The following is a 26,379-nucleotide window of genomic DNA, read 5'->3' on the forward strand; positions in this document are numbered from 1 at the left end:
TTTCCTTTGATCCTCTTTTATTTTTTTTGTTATATATTCCTACGTTCCTCTTCACCAAAAAAAACTTTATATTTAACATATCCTTCATATACCTACACAAAGTTATCTTTCATATACATATACTATACAAAATTAGAAATACCTAAACACGCTTCACCTTTTCAAAACACAACACATTTATCCATACTTTACCAAGCTCCGATATAATAACTACCAAAAAAAATAAAATCTACATATAACAACAAACAAAAAAAAAACTAGAAGAGAAAAACCATTTGTAAGACGAGGCAGCTGTACATCTCCCAAAATTTATCGTTACGAAAAGAAAAATATTACTACCACTAGCACCACGTTTCCCGCAGGTGTTTGGGGCATTCCGCTTCCTTCCTTCCTGCAGCCTTCGGTGGTTACTACCAACCCCAAATAAATTTATTTTTTATTTTTTAATACCATATTTTGTCTCTTCGTCTTATTTAAATTTTTTTATGATTAATATTTTTATTGTTACTAGATAATAAAATATAAATAATACTTTACGTACAACTAACTTTTTATATTTTTATAAATTTTTAAAATAAAACAAATAATCTGAATATTGAAACCAGAAATCGAAAATAACGTTAACGTGGCACGGAGGTTGTACCACACTCCTACTTGAGCCGATGCCCCGTATATAAACCCACCACCCCGTCCGCTTCGCCGCTGCCACTGCCAGCAGCCGCAGCAACAGCAGCAATCCCCTCTCTCTCCTCCCCCCCTCTCTCTCTCTCTCTAGATCTGGAAGCCTTTTTCCCTCTCCCCACTCCCCACTCGCCCGCCGTCGATCTCCGCGCCGCATTCCCTCGTCGCCGGCGATCCCGCGCCGTCCGCCCCACCCGTACGTCCGTCTCTCCACACCCACGCTCGCTCGCATCCTTTTTTTTTTGTGTGTGCTTCTGCTTCCTCATTTTTTGTTTGCGCTGGTGCTTGTTCTGCTCCTAGATCTGGGAAAGCCTTCCTCGCTTGGCTTCCGCCTGCCCACCCACCCGCCAGCGAGAGCTCCTCTCGTCGGCGGCACCGAGCGCCCCCCGCACCGTAGGCGTACGCGCGCTCTCTGCTTTTTTTTTTTCGTTTTTTGTTTTTGGCGTTGTGCTGTTGTAGATCTGGATGCTGCTCCCCCTCTCTCCCTCGCGGTGAGCATTAGTGGTGGTGCGAACAGCGGTTTGGGGTTTGTTAGCACCGCCGTCAAATTTGGGTGGGTGGGTTGGGTTGGGGGTTCAGCTGTTGATCCGCAATGGCAATGCCTGCCTCCCCCCAGCGTTTTGCAGGTATCTCTGCGGGAAGGTGTTCTGGATCTGCCGCTAGTTTCTGGATCTGCAGTGGCGGCATTGCGTTGGAGCTGATTTTTTTTACCCCAACTCCCCCTGCGAATGGGTCGTGTGCTTCATAGATTTGAGTTGTTCCGGGTTGAGCTGTAGCATGGGCAAATCAATCTTCCGGAGGAGGAGGAGAATTTCAGAGGAGGTGGTGGTGGTGGTGGTTGGGGGTCCCAGCTTGGAGTGTGTTGTGGGTTATGCGGTAGTAGTACTAGTACATACATGTGTGTGTGTGTTGCTGCATTGCTTCTTGTTAAAACTATGCTGCCATGTACCTGCCAGGTTTCTTTGCTGAAGCTTTAAGCTAAATCTAGAGGTGTAATTATGTCGGTGGGAAAATGTTTTTTTTATTCCACAGCTTGCGCGAGTTGAAATGGTTTGGAAACACACAGTTTGTTCTTGTGCGTGGGAGCATTTTTTTTTTTTTTGCTACCGTAGTCACTAGCAATCTTTTTCTGCATCTCCTTGAGTGTGGTTTGGGTTGCTAGGGTGGCATCCCCATTAATTCTGCATGTTTTGTGGTGCTTGTCTGTACTCGGGTTCTTTTGGAGGGAGCTAAAGATTACTTTATCGCAATGATACACGATATCAAAAACATGTTGCTCAAACAAGTACTGGTGTTGCCAAAGCGAAAGTATTTCCTCAATGAGGGCTGCTAGACTAAGTCTATGTTTTTTTGTACCAATGTACCATTAATCAAGACTTTGAATCACCTTTAATCGTCCCACCCAGTCATATATTGTCCCATCCTTTTAAAATTTCAAGCTGTATAATCAGCAATTAACCATTTGTCTTGAGGTGCTTATTTTTAGAAAGAAAAAAAAGGAGCTTCAGTTTGAAGCGCTTTTCTTTGTTCTTAGGTGTTAGGACATGGTGCTTATATAAGTTAAAAGAGCAAAATATTCCTAGGTTGTCATGCTTACATGTCATAAACATGGTAATGAATTTGGTAGATTACTGCTCCTTTTGAAAAGATTAATTACCTAATTAATAGCACAATGCTGTGCTACTGCTAGCCTCTTGCCATTAGCTAATATGTTCTTCTAAAGGAGGTCAATATGCACCAGTAGATCCACACCACGTGTTGAATTCTTTTGATATGTTAAAAACATGCAGAATACACTACGAAAGGATCATCCATCGACGATCTCTTTCTTCTTTAGCAATACTGTAGGACAATTTTTGTATCATCTTGGGGTTGTATTTTTTCATGATATTCATAGTGTGGTTGTTCTTTATGGATGACATAATGCTTAGTCTGATTTGCGTGTCGTTCTTTTACCACAGTTATGTGATTTAGTTTGTTTGATTTTCTGTTTTTAGGTGCTGATACAAGGTGTTTGTATCTGCGAATACTGATGATGTGCCCATAAGTTTGACAGTATTGCTTGAATACACAACAGCATTACTTGGTTACACTCTGAAGGTCTAGTTGCATTTGTTGGTTCAGAAGATGGGTTCGCGGTTTCCATCACACCAACTAAGCAATGGCCTTTATGTCTCGGGCCGACCTGAGCAACCTAAGGAGAAGGCTCCTATCATTTGCTCTACAGCTATGCCGTACACTGGGGGTGACATAAAGAAATCTGGAGAGCTAGGGAAAATGTTTGATCTCCATGTTGAAAAGTCACGGAAATCTGGTCCGTTGGGTAATCAACCTTCAAGGAATACTTCATTTGGTGGTGCTGGCTCCAACTCTGGACCAGTTTCTAATGCTCTCGGTCGGTCCAACTACTCTGGTTCTATTTCATCATCTGTTCCTGGTGCTGGAGGATCAGCAAGGGCAAAATCAAATTCTGGACCTCTCAATAAGCATGGAGAACCAGGAAAGAAGTCATCTGGCCCCCAATCTGGTGGAGTGACCCCAATGGCACGTCAGAATTCTGGCCCTCTACCTCCTGTTCTTCCTACAACTGGGCTGATCACATCAGGGCCTATCTCCTCTGGGCCTTTGAATTCATCTGGTGCTCCACGAAAAGTCTCAGGCCCTCTTGATCCTAGTGTATCAATGAAGATGCGTGCAACTTCTTTTGCACACAACCCAGCTGTTACAAATCTGAATGCCGATGATGGTTACTCTATTAAGGGCAGCATTCCAAAGACAATTCTCTGGATGGTTGTTCTGCTCTTTTTGATGGGGTTCATAGCAGGTGGTTTCATTCTTGGAGCTGTTCATAACCCTATTCTGCTGGTAGTTGTGGTGGTCATATTTTGTTTTGTCGCTGCTCTCGTGATTTGGAACGTTTGCTGGGGAACGAGAGGTGTGACTGGGTTCATCAGTCGCTATCCTGATGCTGATCTCAGAACAGCAAAAGATGGGCAGTATGTGAAAGTTACTGGGGTATGTGAAGTACTGTTTGACTAGTTTTAATTCAGTTAGTTTGCTCTTCAATTCAGTTGTTTTTCACATCCACAGCTGATTGGAATTTATTATCAAGATAAAATTATTAATATGTGCTTTTTACAACATAATTTTGATTCTTATGATCTGATTAGTCATGTGATATTATCTTTATTTTCTTCTCAGCAGCTTTTGTCTTGAGGTATTTTATACAAGTTCGACAAATTTATCTAGATGGTCATCAGTAGTAACAATATCAATATTAACAAACAACAAGAATAGACTTTCAATTGATGAGAACTTAGGAGCTTGTTTGCACGTGTAGGTTTGATTAGTTGCATCAGCAGGTAACTTTATTAACATAGTACAAAGATGATCCTTATGCATGGACTCGTAAATGATGTTGAAGCATCTTGCTATCTAATGCTTCCTGAAAAAAAGGATTTGCTCTTTGACAGTTAGCTTTTGTTTCCTTAGATTGGCTTTTTTTATCATCATTTACCAACAAACATATTAAACTTCACAGGTTGTTACATGTGGAAATTTCCCCCTCGAGTCCTCATTTCAAAGGGTCCCAAGATGTGTGTACACTTCAACTTGCTTGTATGAGTATAGAGGCTGGGAATCAAAAGCTGCTAACACTGAGCACCGCCAATTTACTTGGGGTCTTAGGTCAATGGAGGTGAGTTTCTTTTCAGCTGGAAATTTGATTACCGTGAAAATGGGATTTCAATAAAGAATGCGAACTGTTGCAATTCTCCCAACTTAGCCGTGCGTCATCATATTTTCCATTTCCTTGCTACAATTGCAGAGGCATGCTGTTGATTTCTACATCTCTGATTTCCAATCTGGACTGCGAGCATTGGTCAAAACAGGATATGGAGCACGGGTAACCCCTTATGTTGATGAATCTGTTGTTATTGACATAAACCCAGATAACAAGGACATGTCTCCTGAGTTCTTGAGATGGCTACGTGAAAGGAATCTCTCAAGTGATGATCGGATAATGCGCCTGAAAGAAGGGTACCCTTCTTTGCCCTAGTTCTGCATATGAATTCTAGAGCACATGACGATGAAATCATTTCAATAGTTGTTAACAATTTCATTTGACACATGGGCATTTACACTGCAGATACATTAAGGAGGGCAGCACAGTAAGTGTTATCGGAGTTGTTCAAAGGAATGACAATGTGTTGATGATTGTTCCTCCATCGGAACCCATCTCCACTGGTTGCCAGTGGGCCAAGTGCATCCTCCCTACTAGCCTTGATGGGCTAGTCTTAAGATGTGAAGATACATCGAACATCGATGTAATACCAGTCTAAGCTTAGATTTGTTCTGGCAGCTACTCCTAGAAAGAAAATGCCTGTCAAAATCTTTGGATTTATTTCGTGGGATGTTAGAGTTGAAAGATGTGCAAATGCAGGGTGTGATTATGGCTAAGTACAATATCGGTGGTCTATTATTTGGGTCTTGGTTGTATAGTATTTTATGTATTTTTTCTCTTCTTTTTTCTTCTTTTGTGATCTATGGATACTTGTAACATGGATGGCTTGAGTTGTACCTTGGAGCTGTTTGGAGATTCAGTGGAATCGAGTTCACAAGGTTTTTTGGTGAAGAATTCCAGCAGTATCATAAGTCGTTCCAGTTTCAATTTACGCACCCTTATTCAAAACTTCCTGGTCTCTTGGTAGGTATATTTTCATGGACATGATGTATAAATTTCTTTTGTAATTAATTCCGGTCTCTGTAAGATATGAATCAATTTATTTGGAGAAATTCCTAAACTTCTTTTGCATGTTCTTGTAGACATGGGATAAGAAAAGGCAGGCAATTATTACTTGTTTACGACATTTCCTAACTATCTCTCACCCTAATGATCAGACGTCAACACATGATTGTTTGGATGCCATGTGAAGCAGTTGCCAACCCGTTAAATGGGGGTGCCATGATTGTTTGGCAATAGAAAAAGGCAAACTGCGTATTTGCAAAAGAAAAATAAATTATGAATAAAATTTTTATATACATATTCTAGCTACTTGCAAGCAAGGCTGAAAAAAAAAATGCGGCAAAGAAACCTCAAAATTAACTATAAATTGGGAGAAATATTTTTTTAAAAAAATTACAATGGTCGGTTGTGTTGTGAATTGTGACCTTTTTTTTTTTCATGTTATCCGATGGATTATTGAATAATTTTCGCTATCAGTTTCATAGCTTTTGAAGTATCTTGTAAAAGTGTCACGCTCAGTACTTCGTTTGAAACATGTAATCATTTTAGAATTCGAGGTAGCACAAATGAGAGAATTTAGCGTTTATTGATCACATAGGACCACAGTAATATTATGTATTCCTTTTTTCTAATTTTTACTTCCTATACAATCAAATCATTAATCATATGAATACAGAAAATATATGAACCCACCAAACAGACAACCTGTTGTGCAGGAGTAAAAATTACAAAAAAAAAAAAAAATCTAAACCATTTTGCATCCACTGAACATCTCAAGAAACCGTTTGTTTTGCTCCTTTGACACGAAGTTTTGTTCAGATTAAATTCACTAATTCATCGCAATCAAACAATATTAATCCCTACCAAATTACGAATAACCATTTCTTCCTCCAATCACATAGGGCTCCCAAGACTGAAGATCAACTGGTGTGCGCCTCGCCATGAATCAGGTGATTCCCAGCAAGCAAGGCAAAGAAGATGGGGACATATTTTACATTCCAGGTTGAAAATTACTGAATCTCTAACCAACTTTATTGCACAAGATCAGAGAGAACGAACTTTATAGCAAAAAATTGGGGAGACCACTCAAAATGTGTAATAAACCAGCAATTATCTCACCAATCAGGGCTTGCCCAGCACCTATCTGGCCTTGGTCCCCTGCTTTCCAATCACATTTCACATACATGCTGCTGTAGGCTTGCAGCATCACTCACTATCACCAGCCTACCAACCATAGCCACAACTTACAATGCAAGTTTCAATATTATCAATCTCCCAGAAAAGAAAAAAAAAACGTAGAAACCGCGGAAGGCCAATGTATTTTACTTGCTAGAATGTAACAAAAGATTAACTGAAATGCTATTTATCCAAATAAATATCGGTATGGTAGACGTCATCCATGGAGAGAGTTGCACAGGAAAGATGTTTCAAAGAAATAATCAAAGCATAGGCACTGTATAGCTCAATGCTAAAAGTTTAATTAGCAAAACACTTGTACAAATTTCGAGCTGGAGTACTATTTTTGTTTGCTAGAGGTACTACTATATTTCAGTTACATGCGTTAAAAACATTGCTGCAGTGAATAAAATAGAAAAAGGACACAGGTGTACATGAGTGTTGGGTGTGGTTATTTCACTCCCATTTTTCAACTTTGTGATTTTGGCCTCATTTTATTTTTCTGAACGAAGCTGCCCGCACCCCAACCCACCCACCCACCCAAACACACCCACCCCACCTGAGAGATTTACATATTCACTTAAAGAACATTATCTTTGTGTAAGTACTCTACATCACCCTAGGCAACCGTAATACTGGTAATAGTGGAATTCAAAGACCTCAACTGCGATTATATCCTTAACTTTGTTTCACAAGGAATTAAGGATATTGCTAAAGTTATGTGCTATAGATTCTGTTGCTCACTCAAATACTTAAGTTTGTTTCATCTATCTAATAGTAATTACAAGTACAAGGTAAAAGAGACAATATTACAGAAATTCTCAGGAATGATGTAGCTATGATTGGTAACAAACAAGTACAAATCACAAATTCACAGTTCCACAAATAACAATTTAAAGTCGACAGATATCATGTCCTACTTCTTTCCAATCAAAAGTATACTGGCAAGGGATAGATGTCAATGGAACAATACTAGAAGTACGAGGATTGTGTTAACCTTCGACTTCAGTAAGACTAGGTTATCCAGAAAGTCATATCCAAGATTCAGACCAACATCAGCTGTTAAACATTTCAACTACATTGCTTCTAGAAAGATTATTCGTTTATTTGTGGGTATTGAGTAAAGCAGCAACAAATTTACAAAGTAACAAGAATAGTGGAAATTCTACACTGAGATATATGGAGAAAATAGTCTATTAGGAATCTACAGGATCTCCCACAAATAAAAGCAGCAGCTAAGACCTAAACAAATGGGTAAAACTGTTTAGGGATTTCATACATGGTGGATGACGATTCTGGCATTGAGCTGTTGATGCTTGCAGGAAGACCTTCCTGTCACAAGGTGGATCCAAACAGGAGTTCCATAATTTTATCCACTGATGTGATCCCATAGTCAATTCTGCAAATGGTCCCAGTGGAACAAAGTCCAAACCTCTATTGGTCCCAATATCACAGCATTAATGTGCACATGCCAATAACCTGCATGTCGATGCACCGTTAAAAGATTCAGACGCGATCTAGTATCCGTGGACCCAGGATCAAACCAGTGCACTAACCATACGAAAACTTCCGTGTTGTATGCTGCTGCCAGTGTGTCCTAGACACCATCATGAGCTCAATTAAACATGACATGCTTCTGCATGTGACAACAATTTAAACAATGCATACAGACATGGTCCTGCACTGAGCCAACTTGTGACGGGTGCTAAGATCAAGAATAGCTCCGGATGGTCCCTAGCAATCCTCAACCATGTCACTTTAGTTTGTCATCGATGGCAACGGTATCCCTCTTTTCATGGTTATATGAGAGCCCATCAGGTAAGGAAGCAACGATCTGCTCCAGATGGTATTGACAGACATTCTTTGGAACATATGTACCTGACAAAGGAATGACAATTTGAACCCATACACAGACAAACCCATTCTTAATGGCAGACAGGTGTGCAACCTTATGCAGTTGACAGACGAGCATCAGTTTGGGTCATCATTACAGTGGCCAATATCTGTGTGGAATGTCAACATGGTAACGGTTTGTAGAAATGTTTCAGGGAGGTCTCCAGATCTTTTATCGAGCAGTGTAATGTGAAAACTACACAATATGGCATTATGCTGAGAAAGTCTCAGATTCATAGGGGAACAACATGCAAAATCTACAGGTGCAACACAAGCTCCACTTGATACAGCTGCCCATCAAACCTCAAACCCCAGGTTTCAGCAGGATGCACAAGGCCATCAATCATCCCGCCAAAAATATACACGCAGCAGCCAGAAGTGTCTACACATGCACCATGAAAGGACCTGTAACTTGGGCATTGACCATCAACTCTTAGCTTTTTCCACATCCTTTTTATCATTTTCTTGGAACCTGACTCAAATTGAAGCAGGGCAGGTAAATCTAAGATCCAAAAGTCATCCTTCCGTCGCCTTTGTGAGTCCTCTCCACCATACACAAGGATCTTACCGCCAAAGATAAGTGTTGCTGAATGTCCAACCCGTGGAAAAGGCATTTCACCCAGAACACTAGACAAGTCATACTTCAGCTCCTTCCATTTTGGATAACTTTCGTTAATATCAAGCAGCCAGACATCATTAAGAACATCAAATTCTGATCCTCTACCACCAAAAAGAACCATGCGACTCCCGCCAATCCAAGTTAAAGTGTGGCCAGAACGAGATAAAGGCAAAGGCTCAGTATCCCCTATTTGGTGCCAACTGCCAGATCGGAGACCATTAGAGAGATCAAGAAGCCATGTATCCCCAAGCCGGCTTCCAGACAGCCCTATGCCACCATGAATTACAATGAACTTATCATCCACACAGCAGGCTGCATGAGCTCCACGAGGAGGTGGCGCATGTGGGCCTACCTCCAGCAATCTCCACGAGATCCTCATCCTATGGGATTCCTCACAAATGATTTGACCTATCCATGTGTCATTCAAACGCTGGCCCTGATCATTGATTCCACCAAATAGGACTAATGAATCTCCAACTAGAGAGCATGAATGGCCGAAACGACCACTTGGAATGCCAGAGTCTAATTGCTGCCAGCTAAACACATTAGATGATCTGTTCCCAACTCCATTTCCAACATATGCCACCCAAGTATCATCAAGATGGCGACCTAACTAGAGCAAATAAAGAAAATCAGACATCTGGGAGTAAGAGCGATAATAGATTGGCATAAAATCCAATCACATAAGTTTTCATAACAGAATAAAAAAAAAAAAACCCTAGCAGCACAGTATGCACTATGTAGCGACTCTATTGTGTATGAAGAGAGAACAAAAGGTGAAATCCGTGATATAATTACATAAAAAGAAATTGTGCAATGTATTAACAAAGTTAATAAAAAGTGCATAGTCAGCATACTGCCTACAAACATGGTGAAAAAAGGAGCTACCATATTTAAAAAATCATAAAATTACCCATTTGTTATTGTCTGTGTCAAATTCTATGCAATCAATATCCACTGCCATAAGAAACAACAATAACATCAGATATGAAGTTGTCAATATTCAAAAGTAGTACTAAGGTATATATGCATTTACGGGCATTTTATACTGAACAAATTATACGACTACTACATCAATCTGCATTTTAGTCAAAGTGACCAGAATATTGGAGCAGAAATATCTCCATTTTTCACAGAAGAAAACACTTCCAAACAATTGTGTCCTTTTTTGCAATTTATGAGTTTTGATCACTAGCTATACCTTCTGTTCGACTAGGAAATATTTGGAAGAGCAACGTAGTACGAATATATCAAATTTCCAATATGCTGCTAGTAATAAAAACATTCTTATTCAAAAAGGAATAAGTAATGGTGTTCATCGATCTTAATATGTTTACTCGTATGTCCACATGAGGTGGTCAGCAGTCAGCACATAGAGGACAAGCCAATCCAAACCATCGTAATTTGCATACACTGGTTTGGATAGTCCAAGAGTCAAATGCGCAGTTTGTAGTTGAGGTTGATTTCTGCACTTGGCGCATTGATACAGAGTGTATTCCTAAAGCACACCTCCATATTGCACCAATCGTTCAGGGGATCAAGCAGCACCATACTAAATTCTTGGGTTTCCTGATTAGTTCATGGAACAGTACGATGCCTGAATTTGAGACCCACTAGTATTATGTTATAAAGTAATGTATCCACGTTGCGCCCTCTCATCCCTTGTGCCAAGGCAAGGTTTGAGGCTTTGGGGATGGTAGCAACATACAATAAATCCAGGTTGAGAGTGTAGAGGTAAGTAGATTTCGCATTTTTCTCTAACAATTTAAGCTTTGGCTGAAGTGACTAGCACATAAAACTAAATAGGTTTGTTTTCAATAGGACAATAAGCCAATAATACAAAAAAAATAACATAAGAAGCAGATGACTTTGTTCTATTTGAAATGTAAAATGGGACAGTACAGACCAATCTTACTGCAACTGTTAAATATTGCTGGCACTAAGATGATCTTATAAGCAAGATCACTTTACTAAATACCTATCAATCACCACACCTATGATCAACATGCATGTAATTCTAAAGATGTCAGACATTGAAATTCACTGTCTCCAAGTAACCAATTTTTTATTTACATTTTTTTCAACATACCACACCGTCTTCCAAAAGAAACACCAAGGTACTGTGATAGCTTTCAGCTTAATAATCAAGGCAAGCAGCCAAATATAATATGGTGTCCTGTGATTCGTAGTAGGGACCCAACCAGGCACCACAACAGCAAAGGTGCATGTGTAAGCCTTAATTTAGAGAATAGAATGATTAGTTTCAAAAGGTGTTATTTCCTTTCAGTTTGCTGCTATTTGCTATGCTTCATAGTGATTTATTTATACTTATATATGTTAGCAGCCTACCACCTCTATGTATTCTACCCTTTCAAGGACCCTAATCCATCCAGCAATAGTCACAATGTTCAGAATTAGTTAGAAAGACCAATAGAAAAATCCTTTATATAAATAACCAGTGCCAAACATAAATAACAGAAGAAATTAGAAATAATCAAATGCAACTAAACTAAGTACAAGAAATGAAATAATACATAGGCCGAATAGTGCATAGACCTAAAGCATTCATGGCTGCGTTTGGTGGAGAGGGGAGGTAAGTTAACTTATCCGGCACGGAAAACGTAGTAATGGATTAGTATATGATTAATTAATTATTAATTATTAAAAAATATAAAATAAATTAATATGATTTTTTAAAACAACTTTCCTATAGAAATGTTTTGCAAAAAATACACCTTAGCAGTTCGGAAAGCGTGCAAGCGAAAAACGAGGAGGGCTTAGTTAACTTATCCTCATGGCCGAACGCGGCCCATAAGAGCATACCAAGTTCTTCTAATTCAGTGTATGTATCGTACAGTGATTTTCTGTATTAGTACAGTATAGAAGTGAGTCTACGGTTGAGTGGCTCCAATATTTCTCTTTGAGGTACTTAGGTCAAATGGTCTGATTAGAATAGCAGCTATAGATTTCTCATTTTAATTAATTAATTAATCTAACAAAGGTAATAATATCCAGTGCCATCAAAAGTTCTCAAGAATGATTTTTTTTTCTTGCTAAACCACAGGAGTGCTACCCAATTTTTCTTTATCTTCCACAAAAGGCATCATGAATATAAGAAAAGTGAAGCTTTTTTATAGTACTGATCATAGTACCACTGTGAGTAGATCCATTTTGCTATCCTAATTTTTAAGCAGGCACAAACAAATACATCCTCCTAAATCAACCACAGTACAAAGAACAGCTATGCCAAACTAAGGATCTCCAATTACTTGTTGACAAGTGATACTAATCCTACCCAATTCAGCTTCAGTTCATTTTGCCTATACGGGAGTCTGCAGAGATCAAATTCATAATTGCACAAAGAAAGTCTAAAGTAATCTAAGCACAGACGGGAGAAAAAGAGATCAATTTAACTACCTCCCTCGCAGCCGCCGCCGAAGAGGACGAGCCAACCGGCGACGAGGTTGAGCGAGTGCGACGCCCGGGGCCGCGGCGAGGCGCCCTTCACGGGGACCCGGCGCGCGGACAGCGCGCCGAGCAGGGCGACCTCCGAGTAGATCCTCCGCCACGGCACCGCGCCGCCGCCGCGGCGCTGCTCGGCGAGCGCGGCGGTGGCCCGGGCCCCCCAGTCGCGGCGGCAGAGCGCCTCCCAGAGCGCGTCCGACGAGGCCCACGCGTGGAAGGCCCGGCATGCGGCGGCGAACGAGAGCACGGACTCGGCCGGCAGGAGGTGCAGGATGGAGACCACCTGGTCGTACCCCAGGCGCGCGATGGCCGGGGCCGCCGCCTCCTCCTCCATCACTCGCCTCGCCGCCTTCTCCGATCGGTTCTTGGCCATCCCCCTCTACTCCTCCACGCCACGCCTCCCCTCGCCATTCCTCTACTCCTTTCCCCACCCCCTACGCCACCGCCGCCGCCGCCTAGGTTCCTACCTAGGACACCATGGCTCTTCTTCTCGTGCGTTCTTGGCTTTTGCTAGGTGTGCTCCGATTCTACGAACAGCGACTCGATCCCCTCACTTGGCAAGTGAGTTCTTGGACACCACGGGCGATTCTTCTCTAGGGTTGGGGAGGCTCAGGCGAGCGAGAGGGTCCTGGCTTGGTGGAGTTGTGGTGGTGGTGATCACCTGGAGAAGAAGAAGGAAGAAAGGGAGTGGCAGGTGAAATGTTTTTATTTTACCTGCATTTTTTATTATGCCTAAGTCAAAAAAAGATTTTATTATTTTACGTGTCCTATGTTTGACTATTTATTTTATTAGAAAATATAAAAAACTAAAAAAAATTTAGTCATGTATAAAGTAATATTCATGCTTTATCATCTAATAACAATAAGTTATAAAATTTTAAATAAGACGAATAACCAAAAACTATTTCTAAAAACTGAAAATGAACTTATTTTGGAGCAGAAGTACTACTAGTTAGAAAAATTCGGTGTCTTTTTTTCTTTTTTTTATTCCTCTCTCCCCAGTATTTACTTGCTTTTGCTGGTTAAAAAAATCCAGAGATTTTACCCTGAAAATTAATCCTTCTTTCGTCCTTTCACCTCGAGATGGCATTGCCTTTTTTTTTTCTTAGAATGGCTGTCAAGCTTTCACTCTGGAAATTAATCTTTTGTGCGCGTGTTTAAAAAGAGTAAATTGCATATTTTTTTCCTTTGGATTTACTCGAGATTAGGCATTTTCTAGAAATTTTATATGAATAGTTGTGTGCCTATGGTTGGTTTCTGGCTTTTTTTTTTTGGTAAGACATGCCAGATTTGGAAGCTAAGAAATGGAGTGAAGTCAATCTAACACCCTGTGCTAAATGGGTGGCAATATGTCAAATTGAATAAAATTTGTGATGGATATGCAGTAGAGATTTAGTTAAAAACATCGTAGCATTTTTATTTTGTGGTTAATTACTATAATGGGATTGTAAAATGCATAAATATCATAGTGAATTTCATGCATGCACCAAGAAACATGGTTTTCATACATGGAGTGTTTCAAGCATAAAATGAGTAGTTATGCACCCCAAAAACAACACATTTCGACCACATTTCTAATTGAACAAGAAATTTGATGGTGATGGTGTTAGTTTGGAGGGGAATAATTTTGTCTGATTTTGGAGAGACCTGAGGTGAGCAGGGGAAGATGGGACAGAATGCTTGGTTCTAGAGCAGATGTGGGGCAGGGTTTTGATGTGTTGATGCCTCGTGACAATGAAGGTTTTATCACTACCTGAGGAAGGCCTCTTCTTTTGCTCTTATCACACCATAAGTCAAATCGAACTCATCGTGTATTATCTTACCTCATGTTTGTACATAAAACATAAACTTCAGAACAATCTCTATGTTTTCATTGATAGAGTCATGATCATTATCATGTTTTTAACAGAAGATCTGAAAATTATGAAAATTTCATGATACTGACGATTTGTGATTGACTTTATCCCTCTATATAATATGACACTAAGTTTATTCATTATTTATATAATATGCAATCAGAGAAAAATATTTATTTAAAAATGCCTAAAATGCTCCTTACACATGTACGGATTGACAATTGATGGACCCAACAGAAGATCTGAAAATTATGAAAATTTATGTATAAGCTGCAAGATTTTTGCATTACTATTTCTTAAAAAATATTTCTGAACTATTAATTAATGTAATTTATCTGTTTTATGGTAAATAGAATAGTTGTGCTGTGGTTTTTCAATGCAAATAATCTTTCATATACTACAAAAAGAATTGTTCTATGATCTTTTGTATAAGTGATTTCTACTTCATATACCATAAAATCAACTTTTCATTAAAAAAAACGGAACATAAAAGTTTCTTAAAACATATACGTTAATTTCTATGTTGAGTAAGGAGATCATATATAAAACGTTTTTTAACAAAAACATATAATTGATAAATCAATTCTCAACTTTATATGTCTGAGGTATTTTAAGCACTTTTTAAAAAGTATTTGGTCCAATGGTATACTGTAGAAACAATTGGTAGTATAAATGAATAAAGTCGGTAGCAAATCATTAAACTGAACAAACTCAATGGCAAAGAGTTGATTTCACTATTGAGTACGTATAAACAGAAACTTCAAAACACCCAGATTGTTGTGTGAAACTTAGTCCTGACCAGTGTTATGTTAGGATGGTCAGGAACATCAAACGTGATCAGTGTTATGTTGGATGTTCAGGAACATCAAATTGTCTTCAATCTGGGCGTTTTCAAGAGATTTCTAAAAATATGCTCAATCCAAACAATATTAAGAGATTTCTAAAAATATGCAAACAACCTTCATACATATATGCTCAAGCTGTCCTATTCCATGCGTGCAAGAGCTTAGGCGTTGTTTAGTTGCCAAAAACTTTTGGCAAAAGGGTCACGTCGAATATTTGACCGGATATCGGAAGGGGTTTTCGGATACGAATGAAAAAACAAATTATATTTCGACTGAAAACCGCGAGACGAATCTTCTGAGTCTAATTAATCCGTCATTAGCACATGTTGGTTACTGTAGCACTCATGGCTAATCATGTCCTAATTAGACTCCAGAGATTCGTCTCACGATTTCCCCTATAATTGTGTAATTAGATTCAATGTTCATGTATACTTTATTTATATGTTTATAGATTCAATGTGATATTTTTGGAAAAAGTTTTTAAGACTAAACAGGACACTTTCTGCAAGTCCGAGACATTCACATTTCCTGAGCAATTAGAAATTATGCATGCAACATTTTCTAAACAATGTAAGTAGTAAGAACTCCCCCCAAACAACACTGTTTGATCACTTTCGATGTCACCAAAAGTTTGTTATCCTGTGATATATATGAGCACAATCACCTTTTTATCTGCATATATATAGCCTAGATTTTCTGATCGAATGCATGTAGCTTCTTAATTTCTGCTAGTACCCCAAACAGATGATGCTTAGCAGCATCTCACACCTCTGTGCAGATAACAACAAGGCTTGCAGGTGAGCTCAACAAGCAACATCACTGTAACACAGATGTTACAGCTAGTGGCTTACCTAGCCAAATTGGTCTCTTCACCTCACTCTTCGCCAAGAATTAACATGCATGTAACATATATTCTATCCTTTTTCTCATGCACACACATTTCTCAGACAGTTAAACGGTATATATTTAAAAAACATTATATATAAAAGTTATTTTAAAAATTTAAATTAATCTATTTTTTCTATACGTATAGTTAATAATTAATTAATTAATCATATACTAATCTGTTATTGCGTTTTTGGCGTCAGATAACCAACGGCCTGCCGGACGCAGCCTGATTGGCTAACGTGCAGATTTTTTTTTGTTAATTTACAAATAAAACATGCGGATTGAATCATTGAAATAACCTCTGATGACTCTATGCGAGATGGATACAGTCGTTGATTTGTACGTGTAACACACCTTTTAGCTTTGGATATGGACTGCTGGCCTTTGCAGCCATTGGCTTTTGCAGATTTCGCTGCGTTGTGTTCATGCCATTTTGCAATCTCTAATTGGGTCCCCCTTGATAACATCACTAAGAAAATGTCTCCCAATTAGTCATGTGGACCTGATATATGGTTTCATTATAATTAGCTTCATGACAAAGGTCGCGTTGAGCCTCTATAAGTTAACTTATCCTTCTCGTTTTCCACGCGCACGTTTTCCGAACGGCTAAACGGTGTACTTTTGTAAAAATTTTCTATAGAAAAGTTGTTTTAAAATCATATCAATCTATTATATATTTTAAATTAATAATTAATTAATTATATACTAATCTATTACTATGTTTTCTGCGCTAGACGAATGTGATCAAATTATTGGAAGGACTTTGGGTGTTATGTGATGACTTTTCTTCTCGTGGCCGACTGGACCTTTTAGGGTAGCTGATTAGGGATGATAACCGATGAAATGGCATGCGACCTGATCTGATCTGCCTCCAAATACGACCGAACGAGGGTGGTTGTTTGAATTATTTAAAAAAAAAAGATAAGCGATATATTTGCAGAAAAAATAATTTATGAATAAATTATATATATATATATATATGTATTCTTAGCAAGCTAAAAGTCAATACTGAAAAATAAACTTCGGTGAAAAACTCCCAAAATCAACTCCAAATTTAATGTTGAAAATTTAAATTTTAACTTATAAATATAAGCATAAGCGAAAAAATGGGTTCAAATTTTTCTATATCAAGTGAACATAAATTTGCCCGACATAGTATTTAAAATTCTGGCAAATTCAGATTGTTTGGTACTGACCGAGCAGATAATCCGATTTTGTTGAGCTTTGGCCAGCATCTTCACTTCGCCTTTTTATTTATGCTTATGTTTATAAGAAAAAATTTAAATTTTTAACCTTACTTTTGAAATTAAATTTTATGTTTTACCACCAAAGTTTATTTTCAGCTTCGATTTTTTGTTTTTCACCGAAGTTTTAGTCTTGGTTATTAGATAACTAAGAATACGTATATATAATTTTTATTTATAAATTATTTATCGTCTACAAATATGCTATTGGACCCCTTTAAGGCCATCACCATGGGCCATGGCTAGCTGTTGTTGTTGCTTGCTTCACTGCTAGCTACCGGCTAATTGCTGATTAGAGCAAGTTATATAGTATGGTGATAGTCACCTACGTACTCATTCAAACCAATTTATTAGTTTCTTATGCTGGTAAGCTAAAATTTATATTTCTAATCTTAAAGTTAAAATTGATTTTAAGAGTTTTTTTTGTCATAGTTTATTTTTTAACCTTGATGTTAGATCACTAAAAGTACGTCTATAAAAGTTTTATTTATAAATTATTTTTTATTTATAAATACATCATTTGACTTCTTCCCTGAAAAAATCAAACGATCATTCCCTATTGTCTCAACCCTAATGGCTTAATCCCCTCAAAGAAAGGCTAAAACAGTAGTATTATGGGATACAGGGAGTATACAACTATCTCTTTTCCAGACTACTTCAGAAAATAAATACTTTATGCATAAATGTGTCGTAAGAAATATGGCCTTGCTAGTGTAAATAATTTTAGGCTCATTTATTTTGCCGCTGCTCTCTAAAGTTTGGTACATATATTGTCTCATATATACTTTGGCCAGTAATATGTACTTGTATAACTTACCAAATTGAATAAAATATAACAAAGAGTAACTTTCAAGCATCTAGACTCCAAACACTAATCACATTGTGAAAAGACATCTTTTACGACGAAGACGTATAGTATTATAATTGCTTGTGGCCATAGCCATAAAGTTGAGGTTGCCTATATAAAGGCTCATTATCGTTTATGGTTTCCTTATCATACATCATGTATATCACATATAATAAGATGAATCAATTTATAGGGTCATTTACAACCCTAGGAGGCAAGGGCGGGGGCGGGGGGGTGTTTTGGCCCTGTGGGGATTTGGAGCCGGAGCCGCGGTTTTAGTTGGGGCCAGGGTCGAGAGAGGGTTTACCTGCTGAGACCTGAGGATGTATAATAGACTTCAAAAACTAGTAAGTTGGAGGCCCAATAAAACTAAAAGGCCATTTAAATCTAAAACAAACCTACATTTACTCTCTCTCTCACTCACTCTCTCTCACATGCTCTCTACTCTAGAGAGCAGGCGGTGGCGGCGATGCAGCGGGTGCGGCAGAGTGACGACCTAGGCTGGTGGGGCAGCACGGTGGCACGACGAGGTGGCCCGGCAAGGCGGCGCGGCGGCTAGTGTCGTCGCCCTCATCTCTATTGAGTCACAGTCTACTCCCCTCTCTGTGGCCTTGTGTACTGCTTTTCGGGGGTGTCGGGATCCGTTAGGGGCCAGGGATCCACCGGAGTCGGGACATTCTTGCCCAACTGACCCTGACCCGCCCCGTTGCAAACCGTATAAATTAGTATAATTGTATTTTTTAATAACCTTTACAATGAAAATAGTGATTTTGTAAACCAATTAACTAGTTAAGAGAATTAAGTGGATAAACTAGCGTAATAACTAAAAAACAAAATTTGACGGGCGGCTGCATGGGAGCTGTCGCTGGGTAGGGGTGGTAGTTTGATAACATGTGGTGCTGCGAATCCATCCCGCAACACATTTATATTTTTAATGAAACATCTATATGCATGTAAAACATGACAAAATATATATAATTTTAAAAGTTCTAAATATGAGCATTAGTGTTAAATCTAGAATTTGAATCTGGGTGCTCTGTTCCACTAGAAGAAACCTAATAAACCGAGAGTGGCTACGTTAAACTCGCATTGAATTTGTTATTTTGTTTCAATATATAAGCACATGTGATCGATATCTCATATCTTGCTTGGGGATATTTACAAAATTTGCTCATTGAAGCCAATATCACAACACCTATTTAGAAACTATATTCTAGGAAGTTGTCCAATTAGTAATTTGTTCATTGAAGCCAATATCACAACACCTATTTAGAAAATATATTCTACGAAGTTGTCCAATTAGTAATCTGCTGTCATCTCCCCTAATAATCATATTTGCAACTATTGGTCTAATTATTGTATCACAAACTCTTGATGTTTTGAAAATACCACATCAAACTCCCGATACTTTTAAGGGCTTGTTAGGAACAAAGAAAAACCAGAGGAATTTGGAGAGTTGGATTCCAATTGAAGAAAATAAATCGTATGCGGCCCTTTGGAACAAAGGAATAAGTTCCTTTTGAAATTCTCATGGAACGGTCCAACTCATAAAAAAATTATATGAAAAATATCACGAGATTCTACCTCATATTTTCTTCTCCTATTACATAAAATTTCTATGCACTCCCTACGTGATATACCAAGTTCACAACGGTAGTTTAGAGGTATACCTTTGTTTTTATTCTTGTAGATATTTAATGGTTATGAAACTTTGTCCTGTGTATTTTCCTGTTCCTTTGTTTTGACAATCTTGCCTTCCAAAAAGGCTCTGGACGTTTAGTCATTATGAATAGAGACAATGTTTTTAATATCTAACCGGAGGAAAGCATCGCACATATTAAAAGGTGCCGGAGAGTTCGGTTTTTTGCAAAAAATACTCCCACCATTCTCTCTGTATATATCTATTTCTAGATAAGAGATTAAGAGATAAAAGATTAAGGTTCGATGACAAACATGTATGATACGTTCAAATAAATAAGAAAATGTTACGGTGAGACGGTGGCGTTGGGTTCTTGAATATAACATAAGGAGATATCCCCATAGAAAATAATTGATAGGAAATATAATTCTGCAAAAAAAACTTTTATGGATACTTATATCATAATATCACAAACATTTTAGATTTCGAAAATATTTATAGTTTGGAACCGGAGGATTAGAAGGGAAAATAGAAAATACTGAAATAAAATAGAAAAATGGCTCCAAATGCACTATCACCTCCTCCGATGCTTCGCCCGGCCGCGCTGGCCGCGGACTCCTGCGGCGCCGGCCACTGCCCGCCGCCCCACCACCGGCCGGCTGCCGTAGCTTGATCCATGGTCCGCCACCCCTCCCGGCGCCAACCTCCCTTTCCCAGCCGCCACCCTTCACTGGCCCAAATCTTCGCCGGCCGGGAACCTTCAATGGCCCAAATCATCGCTCGCTGGAATCTAGCCGCCGCCGTCTCGAGTAGCCACACGCATCGATGTGAATCTATCCAGGATCTAAACCGCAGAGCGCGTCAAGGCCACGGCGGTTGATCGAAGGGCCACCAAATGTGCGTCAACAAGTTCAGGAATAGACTGCATGCTTGTGCACATGAGGTAATTTTTTTTAATTCCAGATAAACGAATTACCACCATTGAATTTCGTAAAACTATGGGAATTTTGAAATTTCTCTCGCTATGATACGTGATGATTTTCTGTGACCCCAATTATCCGGTTGGAAATTAGGTTAATGTGTGATGCACAGTGCGTTTGACTTGACGGTATGTACTAACAGGGAAAAAAAAACTAATTTGATTACTAGGAATGAGAGAAGTGTCACTTTAGGTTTTTGTTGTTGCAACAGATGCAGAAACAATGGCAACAAGCATGATTTCTTTGATGTTTTCATTACTTCACACACAGTGACAAGAAAAATCATTAACAAGCTGTACCTAGTACCGATTTTACCTTTTCTCCTTAGGTTGCACAACATTGCCTTTGGTCACGAATCAACCCCAGTGTATTGCTCCCAACTCTTCAAGCATGATCGCTCCTGTTGTTTTCATGCTGACATTGGGATCGATGGATTTACTTATTTAAAGATTCGAAGAGCGAAAAAGTACCACATGCTCATTTTCATTGAAAATGAAGCAAAGTAATGTTTACAGACCAGACAAATCCATGAAAATCACTCAAAAGCTACATATGCAGCTCAACAACTGCTAAGAACACTTCAAGAAAAAGAAACATAACCCTGAATAAAAGCACACCCACTCACCTGTCATCAAGAACACAACGTCAGCCAATCTCCGGAAAAATCCCCAGAACATACAGAACCAAATATACTGTTCATACATGTGGTACTGTATTTCGAGACCAGTGGACCACTAGAGAATAAACATAGCACATTCTCCTTCTGTTATACCACCTCGACACCATCTTGAGGATCATACCGGAGTTTAAGGTGTTTTCTGCCTTTTAATCTCAATGTGCAACATCTGATGTCTAATCTTCGAAGGTGGGACACTGCTCCTTCTGTAAATATCACTGTTTTCAGCTTGGGTAGCTTAGAAATCTCCAGGGTGTTGAGCGCTCTGAAGGATTTTGCATAAAAAACCAATGTATCGCTAACATATGAATTGTCTAGGAGAGCAAGCATGACCAAGCAAGGTAGTTTCTCAAGGGACATTATATCACTCTGCTGGAGATTAGTCCTACAAAGTTTAACCACTTCAAGTGTCAATGAGTTAGAAATCCAGTATGGCATTTTTCCGATATGACCATCAAGCTTTATGCTTTGGAGGCATGGAAACTGCAGTGGCCTCTTCTTTTTCTTTTCAGAGATGGGCAGACAAGCAAGTGTTCCATCATTTCGGCATGCTCCAAGATACAAATAGATCAGCGAAGAAGAAATATTTTTGAGGGTTTTGGAGATTTCTTTGCTGTTCCTAACTGTAATGCCTGTCAATCCAAGGTGCTTCAGTCTAGGAAGCTTCCCCAAAGCTTTGATTTTTGAGCCACAGCTGTCCTTGATATCCACAATATCCAGCCATTCTATGTCCTGCAGGTTCTCTATTCCTTTAGGCACAGTTACTGCTGAATCACAGCAGCATTGTTTCCATTTGTTGTGACAACAATCTTCTGCTCTTCTGCTAGCACGAAGGGAGTATAGCCTGCCAAGTCGAACAACCTCACTAGTAAGTTTTGTGATGCATGTCTTCCTCACATTTAGTAGTTCTAGGAATGGGAGCATGCCGATCGATGAAGGAAGCTCACAAATATTTGATTTGTAAAGATTTAGGTACCTCAAGTGACACAGTTCTCCAACACGCCGTATGTCTCTTTGAGTAATTTGAAAGCTGGCATTTGACAAATCCAAAACTCGTAGAGCTCTTAGTTGAGAAGAGCAAATAATTTCAGCAATGGATTCTGATGGTTCACTGAACACTGTTAGTGACCTGATGCCAGAAAATTCCACACATCTAGCTAACTTCCTGTCACTCTGACCATCAAGTGTCAGATGGCGCATCCGCTTTACTAGCAAACTGGAACTCTGTCTTGCACCAATGGTGACTGAGACTTTCTCCTCTTGTGCAATCATGACTAGAATATCTCGCATCATGGGATGGATCCTGCATGTCTTACATGATCTGTTCTTAGTTTGGACAGCAACAATCATGCTTCGATCAAGGAGCTCAGAAAAATATCCTTGTGCAACAGCCCTGAGACTCATACCGGTTCTTTCCCTCACAAGCCCTTCAGCTAACCATCGCTCTACAACAGTTTCCACATTGATGTGAGAATCCTCTGGGAAAATGCTCAGGTATAAGAAGCATGGCCTGAGATAAGGTGGTAGATTTCTGTAGCTCCGGATCATTACTTTCCTAATTTCATTGAGGCTGGGGTCATTGTAGAGCAACGAAGGAAGATCATCACATAGTTTTCCCCATTTGCGAGGAGAATTTGAGGCAAGTAACTTCGCCACAGTTTCTATAGCCAATTCTAGGCCACTGCATTTTCTCAGTATTTGTGCAATTGTGTTGAAGAGTGGCTCAGGTAACTTGAGGCTGTCTAGGTCCAGCTCTTCAAAGTCTTTTTTATCTTCAGGACTCATTTTTGAATTTTCGGATTGAAGAATCGAATCCTTCAAAAGCTGAAATGATTTCTGATCTGATAACAGGGGGAGACGATGAACACGATTAAATGACCCCGTGCAGTCCTCTGCAACATGAAAAATCTCTGTTGTCACAATGATCCTGCTGCCACTTTTGCCAACTTGAGGGAGTGCCCTTTTGATGCTATACCATGCTCTTGTCGTCCACAAATCATCAAAAACAAGCAAAAACTGCTTTCCTTCTAGTTTTCCTTGAATTTGGCGGGCTAACTCGTCTTCATCACCAATATGTTTACCTTTGCGTGCAGAAGCATCAGAGAGTTGTGCAATCATATCCATGAACACCTTCGTGATACTCTCAGCTTGCGACACCTTGATCCACACACGGTATTCAAAATTTTTAATAGTTCTCTTATCCTCGTATATCTCGCGAGCACGAGTTGTCTTGCCGGAGCCACACATGCCAACCATTGCAGCCACTTTGAGATTCCTGGTTTCCTCGTTTGATGTAGGTACTTTGGAAGGTTCATCCCATGGGACCACCTCTTTCTTCCAATCATCATAGGTATCTATTTCAGTAGAAACTTTCAGAGAGCGAGACCACACACCGCCCAAGACCACCATTAAATTCAAATGATTGTTGATGGGTTGGTCAGCAGTGACCAGATTGTAACGCCTATTTCGCTCGCTCACCTCAACAATCCTTGATTTGAGATCATTTAACTTGACAGCGAAAGGACGAAGAACTCTATAATTCGTTATATATTGTGACCAACTTGAACTTTGAGTAGTGAGGGCTGTAAATCTTGTCTCAAGGCAATCCTCCATATCATAAGCCAAATCCTTCACTTGCTCTGCCCAAACCCTGGCCATCTGATACTTTGGGGAATCCTCCTTCATGTTTTCAACAACACCAAGAAATGCTCCAATTGTTTCAAGCTCATCCATGACGAACCTGCCAGGTGAAAACAACTGATGTCTCTCAGTGTCCAACTCTTTTGTAGATTTCACAAGCATCAATAAAAAAGTTTACACTACATAAAAATTGTATAATTTCTCTAATTTACCATAAATTTTATCGATTCAATTGTTCTTATTCTAAGGTTTCTTTCATTTAGTTTGCCTAGTTTTATGTATTGACTTGTTTCAGTAAGCATTGGTCCCCGTGATAGGGTGAGTAGCTTCACTTCCCTTCCCTCTAGTCATCCTAAGCCCCAGTTAAAGCTCACCGCCAGCAAGCTGAATCGAGCCACATTGCTATTCTTTTCCTTTTTTCTCTCTCTATTGCTAAATAACTAGTATTAGAGCATCATTAGTTTCTATTAAGTCTCTTGTTTAAATCTTGAGTCACTGACACACCCACTACTACTAGGGATGAATACAAATTAGCTCAGCCTCTACCCAGCTCAGCTTGCTAAAACTTGGTAACAAACTTGCTTGGTCTCTTTAAGATAGCTGAGCTGAAAGTGAAGTTCACCTCAGCTTGTTAAAAGGCTCGAGCTAACTTGTTGTTATGATACCATTAATAATTAATAACACATTATTACTATTGTGTGATGTAACATGTTTTAGTCCTATAGGTTATCTTGTGTACTTATATATGTAGTTATTATTATATATTTGAAAAATGGCCATTCAGATGACTAAGTCCAATTGAAATAAATGAAAATTTAATCTGAAATTATGTTCGGTATGACTCGATTCATATTGTATATTCAAATTTATCTAAACTTGCATGTGATGGACGCAATGAGTTATTAGTTATTACACTAAACCTACTCCGTATTTATTTTTAGCCTTTCGTAAAAAAATAATTTTTAGAGTTTATGGACATAGATGACACCCAATGATAAGTTTAAACCACTGGTGCTTTACTTTATTTAATATATTTGTCTGGTTTGGTCATAATATGTGTCCTTTTAGTGCCTCGTAAGCAGGGCTTTTTAAGGGACCAAGATGGGATGAAGGCTCAGCTTAGCTCATCTTCATTAGTGACTTAGTCTGGTCAAGCTGAGCCAGTTCGTATAGTGGTCGAATTTTTTAGAGACCTGCCCACTGCACAATAAAATTCTATGTAAACATTCCACTGTAGAGCTGGTCCTGCAACCTTTAAAAACATACAAAATAGGATTTCTTTTAGAAAGATAAATAGAAAAGACATTGAAGGTCATGTGTAGTGTTTTCCCTTCTCTTTTTAGGTTTTCTCCACTAAACTCTGGTTATTTCGATTTCCTCTTACGAAATGCATTAAGTTTGTGAAACGTGAAGCTGCTAGCACTATTTGGTTCTCTGTACTAACAGTGGACATTCTGGGATCTTTTGGAGAAAAATCCAAAGTCGTAGTTTCTTTTCTACTCCAAATGTGCTATTTCTACAAGACCTTAGTTAGTAGACCTTGTCTTCCTATTTCTGCATTGTACATGCCTCAAATATTGTCAAATTTTATCCTTTATTATCTCTAGCTGGAGATGGCTCAAAAATGTTCCAGAGTCACTTCTGGATCACTACTCTCCTATATGCCATTGTGACATGCTCTAGTAGCCAAACCGTTCATTGATGAAAAAAAAATGATGCTAATTGGTCTCACTTGTGTTGGCACATTCCAGGAACCGATGGAGCTCATGACGTTCATCAAGAAAGCAATCGAGGAACCATGGCCGGATCGGATAGAATGGCGTGTGTTGCGTTGCGTACCTGGTGTTCTCCGACTCGCTCTGCTGCAAGGCCACCTCCTTCTCCACCTGCGTCGAGATGGTCTGGATCAAACGTGCCACCAAACCCACGGCGATCTCTGCCATCTCCCTCCCTGATCGAGCTAAACAAGATTGATTTTTTCGGAGGATTTTAAGGTAAAACTGCAACCCAAACTAACCCCCTGGTAGATATATACAGTATGTGTTGGGCAATCAAGCTTGATTTCCTACGCTGTTAGGAGTACATATATATGCTACTGTCCTACTGGACATTCATGTATGTTAGTATTATTATATCAAATCCAAGCCTACCATAATTGTCTTCAACTCTTGGTTATCAGTGGCAGC

General features: G+C 39.1%; 3 protein-coding genes across 3 annotated transcripts; 1 reads left to right on the forward strand and 2 right to left on the reverse strand.

The window, feature by feature from the left end:
• The first annotated feature begins 716 nt into the window (after window positions 1–716).
• On the forward strand, window positions 717–5,479 carry LOC102699331 (uncharacterized membrane protein At1g16860-like). The gene is made up of 5 exons (XM_006659164.2): window positions 717–877; window positions 2,679–3,696; window positions 4,223–4,378; window positions 4,508–4,719; window positions 4,829–5,479. Exons 2-5 carry the CDS (start codon window positions 2,809–2,811, stop codon window positions 5,019–5,021), a joined length of 1,449 nt encoding a protein of 482 aa, XP_006659227.1. The 5' UTR covers window positions 717–877; window positions 2,679–2,808; the 3' UTR covers window positions 5,022–5,479.
• A 2,009-nt stretch (window positions 5,480–7,488) lies between these two features.
• On the reverse strand, window positions 7,489–13,251 carry LOC102710721 (F-box/kelch-repeat protein At1g51550). Its single transcript, XM_040526924.1, has 2 exons — window positions 12,531–13,251; window positions 7,489–9,722 (listed from the first exon to the last, which is right to left on the reverse strand). The coding sequence occupies exons 1-2, from the start codon at window positions 12,949–12,951 to the stop codon at window positions 8,752–8,754; spliced, it is 1,392 nt and encodes a 463-aa protein (XP_040382858.1). The 5' UTR covers window positions 12,952–13,251; the 3' UTR covers window positions 7,489–8,751.
• An 8,392-nt stretch (window positions 13,252–21,643) lies between these two features.
• On the reverse strand, window positions 21,644–26,136 carry LOC121055145 (disease resistance protein RPP13-like). Its single transcript, XM_040526735.1, has 2 exons — window positions 26,033–26,136; window positions 21,644–24,293 (listed from the first exon to the last, which is right to left on the reverse strand). The coding sequence occupies exons 1-2, from the start codon at window positions 26,134–26,136 to the stop codon at window positions 21,644–21,646; spliced, it is 2,754 nt and encodes a 917-aa protein (XP_040382669.1).
• Between the last annotated feature and the right edge of the window lie 243 nt (window positions 26,137–26,379).

The sequence above is a fragment of the Oryza brachyantha genome, chromosome 8, assembly GCF_000231095.2.
Source record: "Oryza brachyantha chromosome 8, ObraRS2, whole genome shotgun sequence".
In the NCBI taxonomy this organism is placed as follows: Eukaryota; Viridiplantae; Streptophyta; class Magnoliopsida; order Poales; family Poaceae; genus Oryza; species Oryza brachyantha.